Source organism: Myotis nattereri (genome assembly GCF_964212035.1).
Source record: "Myotis nattereri genome assembly, chromosome: 19".
Taxonomy (NCBI): domain Eukaryota; kingdom Metazoa; phylum Chordata; class Mammalia; order Chiroptera; family Vespertilionidae; genus Myotis; species Myotis nattereri.
The window spans coordinates 25,040,388-25,057,731 of NC_138095.1; the positions used below are offsets into that span (position 1 = coordinate 25,040,388).

The following is a 17,344-nucleotide window of genomic DNA, read 5'->3' on the forward strand; positions in this document are numbered from 1 at the left end:
CTCCAAGATGCCGTTCCACCCGGTGACGGCGGCGTTGATGTACCGGGGCATCTACACCGTGCCCAACCTGCTGTCGGAGCAGCGCCCCGTGGACATCCCCGAGGACGAGCTGGAGGGTGAGTACGGCCGGGACCCCCGCCCGCGGGCCCTCCTACCTGTGCGCCCAGGTGCAGCGCGAGCCGGGGGCGCGGGGGGCGCGGGGGGCGCGGGGCCGCCGGCCGGTGCCTGCTGCTCGGGGGGCGCTCCGGCGAGCAGCTGCGCATGGCGGCCGGGCCAGCGCGCACCCCGGGGCGCCGCGGGGAGGGTCGCCGCGGCGGAGGGGCGGCCCGGCCCCTGCCTGCGTGGTCCCCGGCGCTGCGGAAACTTGCCGGGTCCCGCCGCAGGGTCACGGGCCCGCGCAGTCCGCGGCGACAGTGCGGCAACGCGACAGGTTGGGGCCGGGGTCCGAGCTGCGCCCCTGCGCCGGCTCAGCCCGAGCGCCCGCGTCCGGATCCCCTCGGCGGCGCCAGCCCGCGGCTCCGCGCTCGCATTGACATTCCACTCGTGTCGCTTTTACGATCCAATCTGCTCGGGCAGCTGGCGAAGGGGAGAGGGCGACCGCCCTGCGGCGGGGCTGCCCCCAGCCCCCCCTCCCGCCCCACTGCGGCCTGAGCCTCTTCCGCTCGGCCCGGCGGGGACCCTCGCCCCGGGCTCCGGGAAGGCGGCCCGGGAGGTGGTGGCGACAACAAGTGGCCAGATCCAGCGGCTTGGTTTTGGTCCTGATAACCCAGCCTGGAAAGGGAAAGGCAGGGAGGCAGGGACCCAAGCCTGCCCTCCCACCCACCACCCATCTGGGCGTGAATGGGGACACGGATGGGGACCTTAGGTGGGGGTCTAGGTGAGATGGTGGGGTCCCTGGATGGAGAATTCTGGGGAGCAGTGAGACCCCTGGTGCCTGGGAGCTCCTTCCCTACTGGGCTGTGGGCAGGTGCTCAGGCTTCCACTCCACGCAGACCTCCTGGGGCCCCATATGGAGTGGAGTGGGGGGGGGGGGCTCTGGGGGAGGGGTGCCTTGACCCCCTGGGATCTTCTTGTCTGTTGTTGGGGGAGGGGCTGAGAGTACTAAGAGGCTGGGAGATTATGGGTCTCTTGAATCCAGGGGTCTCTGAGATCTGGGGTTCAGCAGGGCCTGGGGGAAGGTTGCAGCCGAGACAGCGCAGTCAGGGATGATGGGGGGAGCACAGGGGAAGGTATGGAGAGAGGGCCCCCTTATCCCCAAGATCTGGAGGGGCAGGTGTTGGTGGGGGGGGGTCAGACTGGCTTAAGGGGAAGATCAAGTGAGAGCAGGCAGCCCCCCTCCCACAACTGCACCACAGGCTCTGAGCCACCTGCTCCTCACCGAGTCCCCCCAAAGCTCCCCGAGGCCAGGAGAGCCTTGGAAAAGGGGTCTGGTGTCTGATGCGGGCAGGACAGATGGATGGATGCTGCTGCTGCGTCTCTGGCCTTGAACCCCAAACCCAAATCCCTGCCCTGTCATCCGGGGCCTGGAACAAGGAGGGGGTATGATGAGGGGCAAGAGGGCAGGGGATGGGGCATCCGCTGCCTCTTCCCTAATGCCTCCTCCTGCCAGTGCCCGCTCCTATAGGCTCGCACCCCTTCCTTCCTGCTGGCCACCGAGGCAGGGCTTACCCTCGTCCCCCACACCCCAGGCCAGCCAGCTCCCACCTCATTCTCTCCCCTTGCTCCCTCCACCCCACCATGCAGCCCTGCTTTGGGCCTCACGAGGTCCAGCTTCTTGCCACCTCCCAGCCCTGAAATGAAGGCCCCAAGGAAGGGGAGAAGCTGAGAGGAGCCTAGGGTGCAGGGGTCAGCGGGGCGCAGGGCTGGCAGCGTGGGGGGCAAGGAGGCCGGGCCGCAGCCTCCCTTGGGCTGCCCCGCGGGCACACTGGCAGGAGCCCAGGAGCGTTAGTCACCAGCCACACCAAACGCCCTCCCTGCTTCTCTCCCGTCCTCTTCTCCTGGGCCCCGAGGAGCAGAGGGGCCTGGCACAGGGGGCATCTGAAGGGCAGGGCCCTCTCTGGTGTGGGCAGGCGGGGGTCTTGGAGCAGGCAGATGCCAGGGTGGCCCCAGCCCATCTCCCGGCCCACAGCAGCGACAGCTGAGGGCAAGGAGTCCTCCATGCCTGACCCCTTTCTTGGCTGCAGGCACCCCGAGAGTCCGCCTTCTAGGAGACCAAGTCTCTGCAGGCCCCAGTGATCCTTGAATGCCAGGGCTGTGTGGCCAGGGCGACCATTCCTCGCACAGATTCCCCCCTCCGCCCCCTCCACCTCCCCAGTGCCCCATCAGTGCGTCTGCTCCCCCGGGGCAGTCTGGGTAACACCCCGGCCCTTTCCTGGGAGGATGCCCACAGTGGGGGAGCCACATGTGCCGAGAAGAGGAGCCTGGCAGCTTGGGACGCAGTGCTGCAGACAGTACGTGCCTGGCGCAGAGATCCAGGGGGCGGTTCGTCCGAGGGGGAGGAGGGCCAGGGAGGGAGGGGGAGAGCCGGGGGTTAAGATGAGAGCTTCCAGCCAGGCAGCGCTGGGTTTGAGTCTCTGCACCCCTGTCTCATGGAGTGACCTCGGCAATCACTTGCCACTCTTGCCTCGGTTTCTCCATCTGTAAAAGGGGTTTGGCATTGCCCCTCCCCAGGGCTGCTGGTGACAGAGGAGGTGATGGAAGTGCCCAGTGTGGGCCCTGACGAGCCGTGGGGGCGGGACAGACGCAGCAGTAGGGAAGGCCAAGGAGCGGGCCTGCAGGGGTAAGAGGCTGGAGTGTAGAGGGATCGGTGAAGGCTCAAGAGGCAGGGATGCAGGGTGTGCAGGGTAGGGAGGGCTGGGTGGAAGGGGCCATGTGATGGATGGCAGTTGGCACAAAGACATGGCCCGGCAGAGCCAGCCTGGGACCTCCTGCCCCCATCAGCCCCCCTTCCCCCCGTGAGAGACTCTCCCAGATCCTCCCTGTACCTCCTCCCCGACAGACACACGCAGCAGAGGCCCCCAGGCCTGCAGGAACCCTGAGCCTGCCCCAGCGGCATCCACAGCCTTGAGCACCTGAGGGGGGGAATGGGGCCGCTCAAGCTGCAGTCCTGTCCTCTGGCTGGTGGAGGAGGAAGGAGACAGACAGGCAGCCGCCAGGGCAGGGCTCTGAGCCGCGTCCTTGGCCTGCTCAGCGGGACCGTGGAGCCTTCATTGAGAGTGGCCACATGGGGACATGGGGAGAACGGGGGTAGGGGAGTGCCATCCTGCTCCTTTCCTGCAAGCCCAGTGGCTGCCTCTGTGCGGGCCGGAAGCTCAGGGAGGCCAAAGTGATGGGGCACAGGGCCAATGTGTCGGAGAGCCGCCGAGGACGACACTGCCCCGCCCCCGCAGCGGCCTCCAGCACCCCCCCTCGCTGGACCCCAACTCCCGGACGGAGTGCTGGCATCCCCTGGAGCCTGTGAGGGACCCGGGCCCTGACAGCTGCAGGGGCCATGGGAGGGGGTTGGGGCTGTCAGGCTGGAGGCATTAGGTGGGGGACAGTGTGGGCCTGGAAACGCGGAGGCCCTGCCAGCCCTTTCCCGGGCCAGGCGTCCTCATGCCAAGATGGAGCACAGCGGCCTCGTGGGCAGGAACAGAGCGCAGGGTCAGAGCGAGGCTTTCGGGGAATCACCCGCTGGGCTGTGCCGATGGCGGCGGCAGCGACGGGGACGTGATGACACCCACCCCATTCAGAGAGCCCCCGGCAGGCCCAGGCCCCAGCGATGGGGCAGGAGCCGCGTTCCCATTGCACAGGTGCAGCACTGGAGGCTCAGAGCGGGAGCTGCCTTGCATTCCAGCTGGTTGTTCAGCTGCTGAGCGGCAGGGCCGGACTTCAAGGCCGGGGCCCCAGGGCCCGGCACCAGCCAACAGGAAGCCCACGTTGGTGTCCAGAGCTCACCCAGTCCTCCCTCTCCTCCCAGCTCTGCTGTCTGTGACGTTCTCGTTTGCAGTGCCCTGTGCTGAGCCAAGCCCGGCCGGCCCTATCAAGCACTTACACCCTCCATTTTCCTACGTAGTCACCCCCGCCGCCCCCCTGGACAGGTGAGCAAACACCAGCCCAGGTCACCCAGCCAGGAGGCAGGAGAGCTGGGATTTGAACCTGTGTCTGCGTGACTTAGAGCTGACTCTCTGGCTGAGAAGGTGGTCCCTGAACTTGTCCTCAGGAGTCAACTGGGGCTGGGGCAGGGCTCTGGGCATGGACAGAGGTACAGAGGCAACCCTCAGGTGTGAGCTGGGGGTGCCAGGGAGGGATGGCGGAAGGGACACACGGACGTGGAAGTGGCGGTCTTTGGATGTATCTGGTGATCTTAGGAGGCCAGTCCTGCCCGAGAAATGGCTGTGGGGCCCCTTTGGCTACTGCCAGGTCTGTTGCCTGCCCCATATCCCATGATTCCCCTGACCTCCCCTGTCTCCCATCCAGCCTGGGGACTTCCATAAGGGGGTCCGGGCCTCCAGTAGAAGCAGCCCTGGAGAGCCTGGTTACATGGCCAGTACCCTCATCTTCCAGCAGAGACTCCCAGGCGACTGAAGTCCCTCCGCAGTCTCCGTACCGCCAGGGGCATTAGGTGGGGGACAGTGTGGGCCTGGGCTCACATACCCCTGGGGATGGGGAGCTCACCACCCCTCAGTGGCTCAGGAAACCTCCAGGTGGGAGTTGGCTGCAGTTCCCAGAGTCCAGGGATCTCCCATCCCGGCTGCTCTCCTGCAGGCGGTCTGGCCCTGCTGGGCTGGGGAAGGGGAAGGTTGAGTCAGGGCACCTGGGGGCAGTGCAGGTGCGGCTCGCGGCTTCTGTCTTGGCCTGCAGGTCAGCCAGTCGCACCTCCAGGCCTTGGGTGCAGACACCAGGTGGGAAGAACCTAATGAAGTTTGGGGCCTCGGTCCAAGCCGCCTTGCTGTGTAGCCTGGGACACACAGCTACCCTCTCTGGGCTATCGTGGGATCAGCAGGATCAGGAAGGACCACAGACCCCTCAGGCCAGGCCCAGGCCAGCTAACTCTGCCCTCACCAGAAATAGCCCCGAGGACCTCACGCCGACCCTAGACTGTCCACCTCGTCTCTCTGGGCCTCGTTTTCCAGGACTGCAGCATAAAGACATCAGTCTGCACTCCACATATGTATGTATGGACACACCACACACAGGTGCACACCTGAGCGCGCTCTCCGCTGACGTCCCGCCCAGGAAAACAGCTTGAGCAAAGGCCAGGGGGCTGGCGGGTGGACTGAGTAGGGCGACCGGGGGGTTGGAGCAGAGGCTGTGAGTGAATGGCGATCCGCTCTCTCCCAGAGGAAAACGCTTCTTACGGCCCTTCCGGGGCTGAGGACCAGGGAAGGGACACAGGGAAACAGGTGGCGTTGGGAAAGGTTAGGACCCTCCACAGTTCCTGGAGGCCCTCGGGAAAACCCTTGTCCCGACATCCTTTGCGCCCATTTCACTGTGGGTAAGCCTGAGGCCCACCCAAGGTCACTCATTGGGGTGCGCATTCCCAGGCTCCCAGCCCTCTGCATTGCCCCCCACCCTGAGTCACCCAGGCCCTCAGGCTGGTCTCCCTCTCTGTATAATGGAGTGAGGGGAGCGACCCCCACATCTGAGCTGGCCTGCGCCTGCTGGGGCCCTTCCATCTGGCCTCCCTTTCCCCCAAACCTTGGGCTCCCCAGGCAGGCTGTGCCGAGCTGTTCGCCCCGCAAGGCTGCCTCACGTGGCTGCCATTAGCGTGTTAACTAACAGGCTGAGCTGAACGGAGCCGCTGAGCTAGGGGGGGACGTGCGGAATGGGGACAGGGAGCGTGGGGATGGGGAGTGTGGGGTGCAGGGAGCGTGGGGATGGGGAGTGTGGGGTGCTGGCTTCCTCCTCGCACAGTGGGACCCATGGTTCCTGCCACAGGGGGTCGCTGTGAGGACGCCTGGAGGGGCTGTGGGGACCTGGCACACCGACACTGAGACCCTGGGGACAGCCTCACGGCTGCTGGGGCCTGGGCACACCTCCGCTGCTCCTCTGCCCTGAGCTCCAGCAGCAGCGCTATGCGGACGCCTGGGCCACCTGCCAGTCGTCTCTGCCCAGGCCTGCAGGCTCGGTGGACGCACTGCTGGGCTCAGGCTGCGGGCGTGGGGGTCCTCGCGGCCTGGGAAGCAGGGTGTCGGGAACAGGAGTGAAGTCCCCACCTGCTCTGCTCCCCCCACAGAGATCCGAGAGGCCTTCAAAGTCTTTGACCGCGACGGCAATGGCTTCATCTCCAAGCAGGAGCTGGGCACGGCCATGCGCTCGCTGGGCTACATGCCCAATGAGGTCGAGCTGGAAGTCATCATCCAGCGGCTGGACATGGACGGTGAGCGCTGCCCCCCCCCCCTGGCTGTTTCCTCACCCTTCACCGGGGGCTGGGGCCGGGGCACGAACCACGGGGGACTCGCTCCCCCCACTAGCAGCCACCCCCAAGCCCCTGGCCGCTTACAGCCAGAGTGTGAGCGCCGCAGCCACACCTAGGGGTCAGAGACTCCACCCGTCTTGGTCTGTATCCTGAAAAAAAATTTAAGTACAGAAAAGTAGAAAGAAGTCTATTCTAAACAGCCCAGGTCTCGCCATTCAAAGTAAGAAATAATTTAGTTGTGTTTGCCACCTGGCATTTTATTATGGAGAAACTCCTAAGGAGCAGTAATGCCCAGCCCCCCTTAAGTCCCCCAGAGCCCCCACTTCGCTCCACCCAGAGAACAGGTGGTGGCCTGGGCAGGTTGTCCCCGTCCTGAGCTCCGTTTCCTGTCTGTGGTGGGGAACGTCAGGCCCGCACCCGCCCGGGATGGCCGCAGGGCCTGGGAAGCCATGAGGGCTCCGAATGGAGAGTCCCCACGTGCTCGGGGCCGCCCGCCGCCCTCCACCTCCACCTCCACGGAGCCTCATCACGCTTGGCCTCACCGTCAGCCCAGAGCCTGGCACGTCAGGTGCCCCTGAAACGGGCAAGGCTTGGAGGAGGGACCTGCCTGAGGCTGGACAGGTGCAGGCTGACCCCGCTCATTAGGCCTGTGTCCACTCCAGGTGATGGCCAAGTGGACTTTGAGGAGTTTGTGACCCTCCTGGGACCCAAGCTCTCCACCATGGGGATCCCGGAGAGGTTCCATGGCACTGACTTTGACACCGTCTTCTGGAAGGTATGCCGTGACTGGGGGGACCCGGGGCTGCGCACACTGTGAGGAGCCAGTGAATGGTGGGGCCACTTGGTAAAGAGGGTGTCCTGTCTCCCAGAGGGTCCTGGGCTCCCTGGGGGAGGCTGGTAGAATGGAGCGAGTGGCTCCCAGCCTTCTGGAGTCGGGAGGCCCCTGCTGGCTGTGTGGCTGCAGGCGCTGGGTGGGGACTGGTGGCCGCGGTGGCCTGAGCGCTGCGTCTCCTCCCCCAAGTGCGACATGCAGAAGCTGACGGTGGACGAGCTGAAGCGGCTGCTCTACGACACCTTCTGTGAGCACCTGTCCATGAAGGACATCGAGAACATCATCATGACGGAGGAGGAGAGCCACCTGGGCACGGCCGAGTGCCCCGTGGACGTGGAGAGTGAGTGACTGACACCTGGGACCCCCCCCCCGCCCCCCCCCCCCGGCGGGGGCCAACTGCGAGAGCAGGGGAGGAACCGGGGTTTGCAGGGGGGCTGGGGCTCCTGGCCTGCCCCAGCCTCGTGCCCTGTGCACAGGGGACCAGCCCATGTGGAGCAATGCCGGCGGCGCCTGATGGCATCGCTCCGCTGTCCCCTTTTGTCTCTCTCTGGTGCTCCTGGCGGGTGGCCACAGCCTGCTCCAACCAGCAGATCCGTCAGACGTGCGTGCGCAAGAGTCTGATCTGCGCCTTCGCCATCGCCTTCATCATCAGCGTCATGCTCATCGCGGCCAACCAGGTGCTGCGCAGCGGCATGAAGTAGGCGCCGCCTGGACGCCTCCGCTGGCCCCTCCACACCCACCGCCGCCTGCAGTCCTTTCCCGCAGCCGCTGCCCGGCCTCCGCCGCCTCCTGTACTTCAGGGCCTGGATGTCCGGCAACCCCGCCCGCCCTTGCATGGGGCTGTGGCCCAGCTGTGGAGGGCCTGGGGGCGGCTCTGAGGACGGCCTCCGGCCCCGCCAGCACCCTGCCCCTGCCTCGCCCGCCCTGGCCTGTATGTAGCACTAACTCCTCCCCTGTCCAGGGGCTCCTGGGAAGTGAGGGAGGAACTGGTACAGGGCCCAGGAGCTGCTGCAGCCCTCAGGCAGGAAGAGGCCCCTGTACTCAGGGCCAACAGCTAGCCTGTCCCCGGTCCCTGAGGTTTGGGTCAGGCAGCGGGTGGACAGCCTCTTCCTGGGCAGGGGGCATTGGCTAAGGGCCCTGGCCTTCTGCTGGGCCCCATTCTCTGACCCTCCTTATACTCAAACCCAGCCTGTCACACACCCACGGGGCCAGAGAACCAGCCCATTTCACAGGTGAGAGCTCAGAGGGTCCCCAGATTTGGCCTCAGTTCCCACATCAACAGGGTTTCCAGGGAGGGCAGAAGCTCCTGGAGGAGCAGGCAACTGAGGTGGCCCTGCAGCCCCCCACTCTGGGTTCCCGACGAGAGGCCCCGTGCCTGAGGCCGCATGGCCCCTCCCGCCCCACACGGAACGCAGAGCTGGAGTACAGTGAGGAGGAAGCAGAGGGCCTAGAGCTCCCAATGGCCTGAGCAGCCGCGTTTCCCACCGGCCGGGCCTCCTCCAGGGCAGCCGCCTGGCGGGGCTCAGGCCTGTGCCGGGAAGCTCACCCAGGCCGCTCTTTCAAGCCCAGGGCCTGTGTTCCTGGGCCCCCCATTCTCTACACTGACCAGGCTGGAGACCCAGCTCGTCCCTGCCCCAGCTGAGCCATGTCACGCTCAGGCACCAGCCCAGCACGGACAGATGTGGGGGCCGGGAATGGCAGACCGAGCCCTGAGCTCTCTCCCCAGATCTGGAGCCGCTTCTCAAACGGGTGATGGGCGCAGCCACACTGGCCACCCTCTCCCGGCCCCCCAGGGAGCAGGGCAGCCAGCGCGGTCGCCCTGCAGAAGGCCTCCTGTCACTCCAATCTGACCAGAGGCCAGAGCACGGAGCCGAGGGCACCGGGCAAGGGGGAAGCGTAGCCATATCGCCGTAGTGACACTTTCTTTATAAACATCCAGCAGGAAGTTTCCTCACCCGTCTTGGTGAGACGTCCCCTGAGGGAGGGAGGGTGGCGCTGACTGGCCAGGGCCAGGGCTGCACCTGGTGGGGGCGCTCCTGCGCCTCAGCTGGGCCAGGCCAGGCCAAGCTAAGGGCTTCAGAGGCTCCGAGGGGCACAGCAGGAGGGAACCCCAGCGTCCCCAGCAGGAGCCCTTATTTTTACTGTGACTGCAGTGGGAGCTGACCCGGAGGGGGCCAGGGTGGATGAGGGACTAGCCCCACTGGATGCGGGGCTGCAGGGGCCACCCCCCCGGTGGGGGTGCCCGCAGAGATGGCGGCAGCTCCTGGACTGGTGGCCAGCCGACTGGGTACTGGAAGACGATGGCTCTGATGGGCTCAGCCCTAGAGAGAAGGAGAAGGCAGAGGATTAGAGTGGGGCACGGCCAGGCAGGCCCAGGCTGGGGCATTGCCCTGCTCACCCTCCTGCCGCGCGGCTGTGCGGGAGGGTAGACCTTTCTGGAAAGCGGAGCCTCAGAAACATGCAGGCCCCTTGAGCCAGGAACCTTACCTCCAGGAATGAGCCCAGCGCAGAGCGGGATATGGGCGGGGACTGAGGGGCTGGAAAGAACCTGTGTCCACCTGCGGGGACTGGTGATCTATATATGCACGTCCACAGCAGCGAATGCCGCACAGCCTGTGTAATGAAGGCGGACCTCTATGCACTGATGAGGAAGGGATCCTGACGTAGGTGTGAGTAGTAGACAAAGCAGCTTATAAAATAATGTATATAGCATGATACTATTTTTGTTTAAAGATATACAACATATATAAATGCATAAGAAACCCGGAAAACAACCAAATGGTGGCAGTGGTTCTATCGGAGTGGTGCGATTACGGGTGTTTTGTGTTTTCTGACTTTTTCATACTTTTTAAGAAAAGTTTTACAGGCACGTAAGCCTTTGAAATCCCCACCCCTCACCCCCCAAAAATTGTATAACTTAAAAAAAAAGTCATTTCTCAAGCTATTCCCTCTCCTACCCTTGGAGCCATGTCTGGGGAGCCCGGGGCCTGTGTGAACGGCCGCCCTGGTGCCCAGTTGGGGCCCCCTATCCTGAGGACGGAGGTGCGGAGGCAGCTCCCCCACCAACTGTCCCACGTTCCAGTCCCTCTGGGCATGACCCCCACTCAGGCTGCCGCTCCAGGGAGCACTGTGGCCGCAGGGAGCACTGTGGCTGCAGGGAGCACTGAGGGTCCAGGGAGCACTGTGGCTGCAGGGAGCACTGAGGGTCCAGGGAGCACTGTGGCTGCAGGGAGCACTGAGGGTCCAGGGAGCACTGAGGCTGCAGGGAGCACTGTGGCTGCAGGGAGCACTGTGGCTGCAGGGAGCACTGAGGGTCCAGGGAGCACTGAGGCCGCAGGGAGCACTGTGGCTGCAGGGAGCACTGAGGGTCCAGGGAGCACTGTGGCTGCAGGGAGCACTGTGGCTGCAGGGAGCACTGAGGGTCCAGGGAGCACTGTGGCTGCAGGGAGCACTGAGGGTCCAGGGAGCACTGTGGCTGCAGGGAGCACTGAGGGTCCAGGGAGCACTGAGGCTGCAGGGAGCACTGTGGCTGCAGGGAGCACTGTGGCTGCAGGGAGCACTGAGGGTCCAGGGAGCACTGAGGCCGCAGGGAGCACTGTGGCTGCAGGGAGCACTGAGGGTCCAGGGAGCACTGTGGCTGCAGGGAGCACTGAGGCCCCAGGGAGCACTGTGGCCGCAGGGAGCACTGAGGGTCCAGGGAGCACTGAGGGTCCAGGGAGCACTGAGGGTCCAGGGAGCACTGTGGCTGCAGGGAGCACTGAGGCCCCAGGGAGCACTGTGGCCGCAGGGAGCACTGAGGGTCCAGGGAGCACTGTGGCTGCAGGGAGCACTGAGGCTGCAGGGAGCACTGTGGCTGCAGGGAGCACTGTGGGTCCAGGGAGCACTGAGGGTCCAGGGAGCACTGTGGCCGCAGGGAGCACTGAGGCCGCAGGGAGCACTGTGGCTGCAGGGAGCACTGTGGCTGCAGGGAGCACTGTGGGTCCAGGGAGCACTGTGGGTCCAGGGAGCACTGTGGCCGCAGGGAGCACTGAGGCTGCAGGGAGCACTGTGGCTGCAGGGAGCACTGTGGGTCCAGGGAGCACTGAGGGTCCAGGGAGCACTGAGGGTCCAGGGAGCACTGAGGCCGCAGGGAGCACTGAGGCTGCAGGGAGCACTGTGGCTGCAGGGAGCACTGTGGGTCCAGGGAGCACTGAGGGTCCAGGGAGCACTGAGGGTCCAGGGAGCACTGAGGGTCCAGGGAGCACTGTGGCCGCAGGGAGCACTGTGGCCGCCTGGAGCACTGTGGCCGCAGGGAGCACTGTGGCCGCCTGGAGCACTGTGGCCGCAGGGAGCACTGTGGCCGCCTGGAGCACTGTGGCCGCAGGGAGCACTGTGGCCGCCTGGAGCACTGTGGCTGCAGGGAGCACTGTGGCCGCAGGGAGCACTGTGGCTGGCCGCCTGGAGCACTGTGGCCGCAGGGAGCACTGTGGCTGGCCGCCTGGAGCACTGTGGCCGCCTGGAGCGGTCTGGAGAGGACTCGGGCCTCGGGTGGAGCTGGGGGACTTGGGGCAGGAGGCCCAGCAGTTTGCCCCGCGTACCCACCCCCAGCCCCTCTGGGTGCCTGAGCAGCTGAACAGAGCCCATCTGAGGACTGTGGGCGGCCCAGGCGCGGCTCTGGGGCCTCTGGCGGCGAGAGGCGAGGGCGAGAGGACGGGAATCCCTGCTCGGGGGCTTGCTGCTTGTGGGGAAGCGCAGAAAGCAGCTCCCAGCATGACTTAGGGCTCTGGGGAGATTCATAAACTCCCCAGCGGCAGAGAAGGGTGGGGTTGGGGAGGCTCCACGGTTGCTGGCAGGGACAGCCCCAGCTGCCAGCCAAGCCAGGGCTCCCGGCAGGGTTGGGGTGACCCCCATTCTCCGCAGAGAGGGTGTGATCCCGGGAACCCCTCCCCATGAGCCTCAGCCCCTTTTTCTAGGAGGGACGGGTAACTGGGCAGCTGGGACTCAGCCCCTGCACGCCCCGAGGCCTCCACCAGGAGCCCCTGGAGTGTGCCCCCGGCCCCGCCAGGGCAGACAGGGACCCTGAGCTGCACAGTGGCCTGTCTGTCCCGTGCACAAGGACAGGAGCAGCCCTCATGTCGCCCAGCCCTGGTCTCAATCAGAAGGAAAGAGTTCAGGAGGGACGTGGGCTGCAGCTGCAGCGCCAGCCGGGAGCGGGGTGCAAAGGGGGGGATTAGAAGGGATAAAGGCACAATCTGAAGAGCCAACAACAGAGGGCAGGGACCAGCACTGGCCTCACTGGGGGATTAGTCCGCTTGGCTGAGGCCAGCCCCTCCCTCCCCACCGCTGCTCTGGGCGGGTCCCTCAGGGTCAGGAACCTGGCACAACGCCCCAGCTGCCCCCCCTCCCGCCCCCAGCCTCCATCCCCCCTTTTACAGGACAGGCTCCCCTGGAGGCTCTGCTCAGCAGGGAAAGGGCCCTTGAGTCTGGGTGGCCCAGGGGAGGAAACAGACACCCAGGGAGGCAGGGGGGTGACCAGACCAGTGCCCACAGTGGCCTGCAGCACTAATACAGGCCGGGGTCCCTGCTCCCCAAATGCTCTCATTTGTCCACATGTCATCCAGTGCCAGGCCCACATGACAACACTGCAAGCTCAGGGCCGTGAGGGGAGGCCTGGGGCTGGAAGAGGGGAGGTCTGAGCTGAGCCTGAGGATGCGTCCGACTCTGCAGGCGTGGCGGGGTGGGAGCAGCTACAGGCCGAGGAAAACAGCGGGCGCAGGTGCCCCTCAGTCAGAAACACCCACCACAGCGAAGGCGCTGCCAAGCGTCCAGTGGTACTGACATGGAGGCCAGATGGCAGAGGTGAGAAGGTGGCCCCCAGGGGCCAGGGAGGGGGCAGGGAAGTTCCACCTGAGGTGGAGGGAGCCCGAGGGTTTAAGCAAGGCCAGGCCAGTGTGTGGTTTAGAAGCTTCTGGGCTGTTGTGTGGACAAGCTGGAGGAGCAGAGGGGAGGCAGGAGGCCAGGAGGGGCCGGAGACAGGAGCGACTGGTGTTTGAAGGTCACAGAGAGCCTGCTTCCAGGGCTGCCTCGAGGGGAGGAGACGGGGGGGGGAACAGAGCAAGGCCGCGGACAAGGGAGGGGGCCGCTCCAGCCCACCTCCCGCCTCCCTGGGGGGCAGAGCCCAACGCTCTGGGCACAGGATTCAGGTGTCATTTTTCACAAGAGCAGCCTGCAGGCGAGGGCAGCAAGGGCACAGACAAGAACAAATGTTCCTCTCCCTCCTAACGGCCCTTGTTTCCCAAGGCTGGACAGGCCTGTGCTGCCCGGAGAGTAATCCATTCTGGCTCCGAGCCCGCAGGAGGCAGGTGGACGGCAGGTGGACACAGAGAATAAGTGGTTGCCGGGAGAGCAGGTCCCCAGGAAGGGGCTGGGGGAGAGGTTCACGTCCTCTAGAGTCCAGGGGTCCCCAGTTGCAGGTTCTATTCCAGAAACAGCAGGGAGATGAGCGGCAGGGGAGGGAACGTGACTTAGGGAGCACCGCGCTGGGCGCCCAGGCAGCTGGCTAACCCCCAAGGAGAAGTGTGGGCGGAGCGGGAGAGCAGAGCTCTCTGGGGGGCCCCCAACCGGCTGAAGAAGCCTGAGGTGCAGAACATAGATCCCTGGGCCAGGAGGAAGGGATGGCCCCAACATTTGCGTCATTTCTGTGCTGTATCTTTTCAAGGTGGGAGGGACAAAAACTTGGCGCAGATGTAAAACAAAGGTGAAAAGCAATGAAAGTCAGTTGTAAAATAGCCTAACGAACTCTCTAGATGGGAACACAGACGGCAAGAAGCCTGACCTACCCCCTCTGGCGGTGCCGGGGGGAAGGCCTCGTCCCCTAGACTGCCCAGCCAGGCGTCCTAGGCCCAGGCCAGGCCGCTGTCCCATGAAGCCCCTCCACAGAGATAACTGGGTCTGAGGCATGGAGGTCCAGGGCGGGGAGCCCTCGGGGAGCTCTGCCGGGGGAGCAGGAGTCCCTGTCCGGTGCCGAGGCCTGGGCACTTCATGGAGATGGCTCAGCGTCAGGCCAGGGCGGGCTGGCCGGGGTCTTGCCCCCGGAGGGGAGGGCACGGGAAGAGGGCACGCAGGGGGCCTGTACCTGCTGCTTGGGGCCGAGCTCAGCCGCTTGGCTCTCTTCTCCAGCCAGTCCTCCAGATGGCCCTCGGGGAGGTCAGTGATGTCCAGAGGCCACTCCCTGGCCCGCCGCTCCTCTGTGGGAATGGGGAGACAGAGGCGAGTGAGGGTAGGTTCACCCCCACCTGAATCCCAGCCGCCCACAGCAGCCGGAGCCTGCCTGGGAGAGCGCGAGCAGGGAGCCAGGAGCAGCCGTGGGCCTGTCCCCACCGCGCCGCCCCCTCCCAGGCCCGCCCCTCTGGGCCTCACTCTGCTTCCCCATCGAATGGAGATAGAGCACTGCCTGCCCCCCAAGCCTTGTGGAGCTGGACAAGGGACAACGCCTGCAGGGAGCCTGGGGCTCAGGAGGAGCCCACCCCTGGGGGCAGGTGCTGTGGGGCGCAGCGCAGGGCAGAGCGGGTGGGTCTCGGCTCTGCCGGTGCCGGGTCTCTGACCCTGGGCAGAAGCCTCAGCTTCCCCGACGGCTCTTCTCATAAAATGTCCTATAAACACCTTTGCTCACTGAGTGAAGACCGAGCAATGGGTGGAGTTCAAACAGGCTGGGTGTGAGATGGGTCAGAGTCATGGGCGGTTTGGGAGGAGCCGGGGCGGAGGAAAACAGCCACGCTGTGGACCAGCGCTTCCTCTGGGCCAGGCCTGGCCAGCACTGCGCGTGCGTCGGCTCCCTCCATCTCGAAAGCGGCCACTTTCGACAGGCCAAGACACTGCCTCTGAGATGAAGCCGTGCGCCAAGGGCACCAGGGGTGTAGCAGAGCCAGAGGGGGTGCGCCTCTGCTCCCGGCCCCCTCCCCTCTCCCATCACTGTCTCCACTAGGTGTCTGCAGGTTTGGAGACAGTTTGACACCCACCCCATCGCCCAGCAGCCCTCAGCCAACCCCACACGGTGACCGTAAGAGACGGGGAGGTGAGGGGGGACAGGTAGCTCCCCCAGCCCCAGCTCTTGCACTCTCCCCCCAGCAGCCCTCCCCATCCCTGGTCCCGACCAAAACGCACCCTCCACCTGGATACTCAGCTCCTGCAGGTCTCGCTCAGACATGTGGGAAAATCTGCAGTTGGGGCCGAAGTCACACTGGCCTGCAAGGGGGAGACAGTTACTCGCTGCTCCGGCAGGGAGGGCTCCGCTGGGGGCTGAGGGTCACTGGAGGTTTAGGGGCAAGACTTTAGGGACTCAAGAGCAACAACCCCACCCCTGAAGAAAAACTTAACTCTCCGGCCCCTCCCTCACAGCAGCCGGAGCAGCCTGTCTGCTCCATCCATCCGCTCATGACCCTGCCCGGCTGGGGGTCAAACCCCACTGACAACGTCCACGTTTAGGATACACAGCCTCTGCAGGCGTGGCTCTTGTCACCACTCGGTGACCCCGCCTCTGGAACTACATGTGGGTCCCCGAAAAGGTCATGCTTCCTCTGCACTCCAGGCCACCCCCCCCCTCCCCCCGGGGGCCGGTCCGCTCACTGGGCTTGGTGAGCAGCTCCCAGAAAGGCCTGAATGGCTGTAATTTGCACCATGAAAGGAGGTACACCGTCCAGGGTGGCTTTCTGAACCTCAACCGAGAAGACCAAAATGTGTCTCAAAATAACAGAAGACTGGAGGTGTCCTAAGCCAGCGCCACCTCCCAGTGAATATGCCCTCCACGGGGAGTCCTGGGGGAGGCCCCTGACCTGCAGGCCTGGGGCCCGTGCTGGGGACAGCGCCATCTCCTGACCTCGCTTCCCTGGGTCAACAGCAGCTCCTCTCCCCAGGGCTGCGCCTTTACACCATGTCAATCATCGTGGCTTTCATCTCTGCCTCGGCCGCTAGGAAGCTCAGGGCCAAGCCCTTAGAGAGTGCAAGGCCCTCATGGCCAGCGTGGAGGAGACGAATGCTCCCGGCTTTGTCCTATTTTTCTTCCCTTATTTTCATCTGCCTTGGCTCCTCACTGACTGAGGTCTTTATCTCTAAACCACATGCCTCTTTCCTGGCTGGATACTGAGCAGTCACATCAACACCTCGCGCCCTCGGCTCTACTTCCGCACCTTCTGGGCACTGCCAGACCTGCTGCCCCTCCAGCCCTGCCTGCCGGGAGCGGGCTGGGCTCCCAGGCTAACTTCATCCGCCAGGCTAGCACCCCCATCGCGTCCCCAGGGTTCCTTGCCATCTCGCAGCGTTTGCTGGTTCTGGCCGAGCTGATAAAATCACATTCTAGGTCTGAAGAACTGAGGGCAAGCCCCTGGAAGTCCTAAGGCACGACCCCGAGGAGGACCCCAGCGGATGAGTCAGCTGAGGCTCCAAGGCCACCAAGGGGGTTCAGGATGGTGGCCAGGGTGGGGCAGAGGCTCTGCAGGGGTCTGAGCAGGCCAGGCTGGCAGGCTGGTCCCTGGGGAGGGACAAGGGCAGGGAGGGGCGGGCAGAAGCGGAGCTGAGTGGCACACCTCACCTGTCAGCAGAAACTTCCTGCAGGGCCGCTTGTTCTGTTCATCCAGCAAGATGGCAGCTGCATCTGTGAGGAGGGAGGGGCTGGGCTCCGACCTGCGACCTGCGCTGCACGCAGGTCCTCCCTGAGGTCGGGAAGGGAAGTGCTCCCCATCCATAAAGGGACAGCCACAGACGGGGATGCTGGGCAGAGGGGTCTGAGCTTCAGGCGACCTCAACCCCTCCCACCCCGCCCAGACCCCGCCAAAGGCAAGCTTTGAGGCCAGAGGCTCTGAGCTCTGCACAGAATCACCCAGGGAGTGGTGGGTGGTTGTGTTCTTGTTTGTTTTTTAAAAGCTGGTACCACAAGGTCTTTCTGCCTGTCTCTGCAACCTCTTAGAAATCTATAATTATTTCAAAATAGAAAGCTAAAAACAATTCCCGGTGCCCAGGAAGCCCACCAGGAAACAGGACCCAGGCACCGCTCCACGGGCAACACGGCAGAACACTCTCCCCGTGCCCTCCGCACGCCAGCTGCGGGCTCTCAGCGCCAGGCCGTCCCCAGCCTTGAC

General features: G+C 64.9%; 2 protein-coding genes across 4 annotated transcripts in view; one reads left to right on the top strand and one right to left on the bottom strand.

Annotated features, from left to right (window-relative positions):
• On the top strand, window positions 1-10,033 carry CABP7 (calcium binding protein 7). Its single transcript, XM_081113815.1, has 5 exons — window positions 1-116; window positions 6,218-6,361; window positions 7,063-7,175; window positions 7,422-7,572; window positions 7,806-10,033. Exons 1-5 carry the CDS (start codon window positions 8-10, stop codon window positions 7,931-7,933), a joined length of 645 nt encoding a protein of 214 aa, XP_080969941.1. The 5' UTR covers window positions 1-7; the 3' UTR covers window positions 7,934-10,033.
• Window positions 9,141-17,344, bottom strand: part of ZMAT5 (zinc finger matrin-type 5) — a 20,104-nt gene continuing 11,900 nt past the window's right edge. For all 3 annotated transcript variants that reach the window (XM_081113816.1, XM_081113817.1, XM_081113818.1), the window contains 4 exons: window positions 16,798-16,860; window positions 15,375-15,455; window positions 14,347-14,458; window positions 9,141-9,553 (listed from right to left, as the gene is read on the bottom strand). In XM_081113816.1, the coding sequence (XP_080969942.1) occupies window positions 9,424-9,553; window positions 14,347-14,458; window positions 15,375-15,455; window positions 16,798-16,860 (386 nt within the window). In that variant the 3' untranslated portion in view covers window positions 9,141-9,423. The remainder of the gene's footprint in view (window positions 9,554-14,346; window positions 14,459-15,374; window positions 15,456-16,797; window positions 16,861-17,344) is intronic.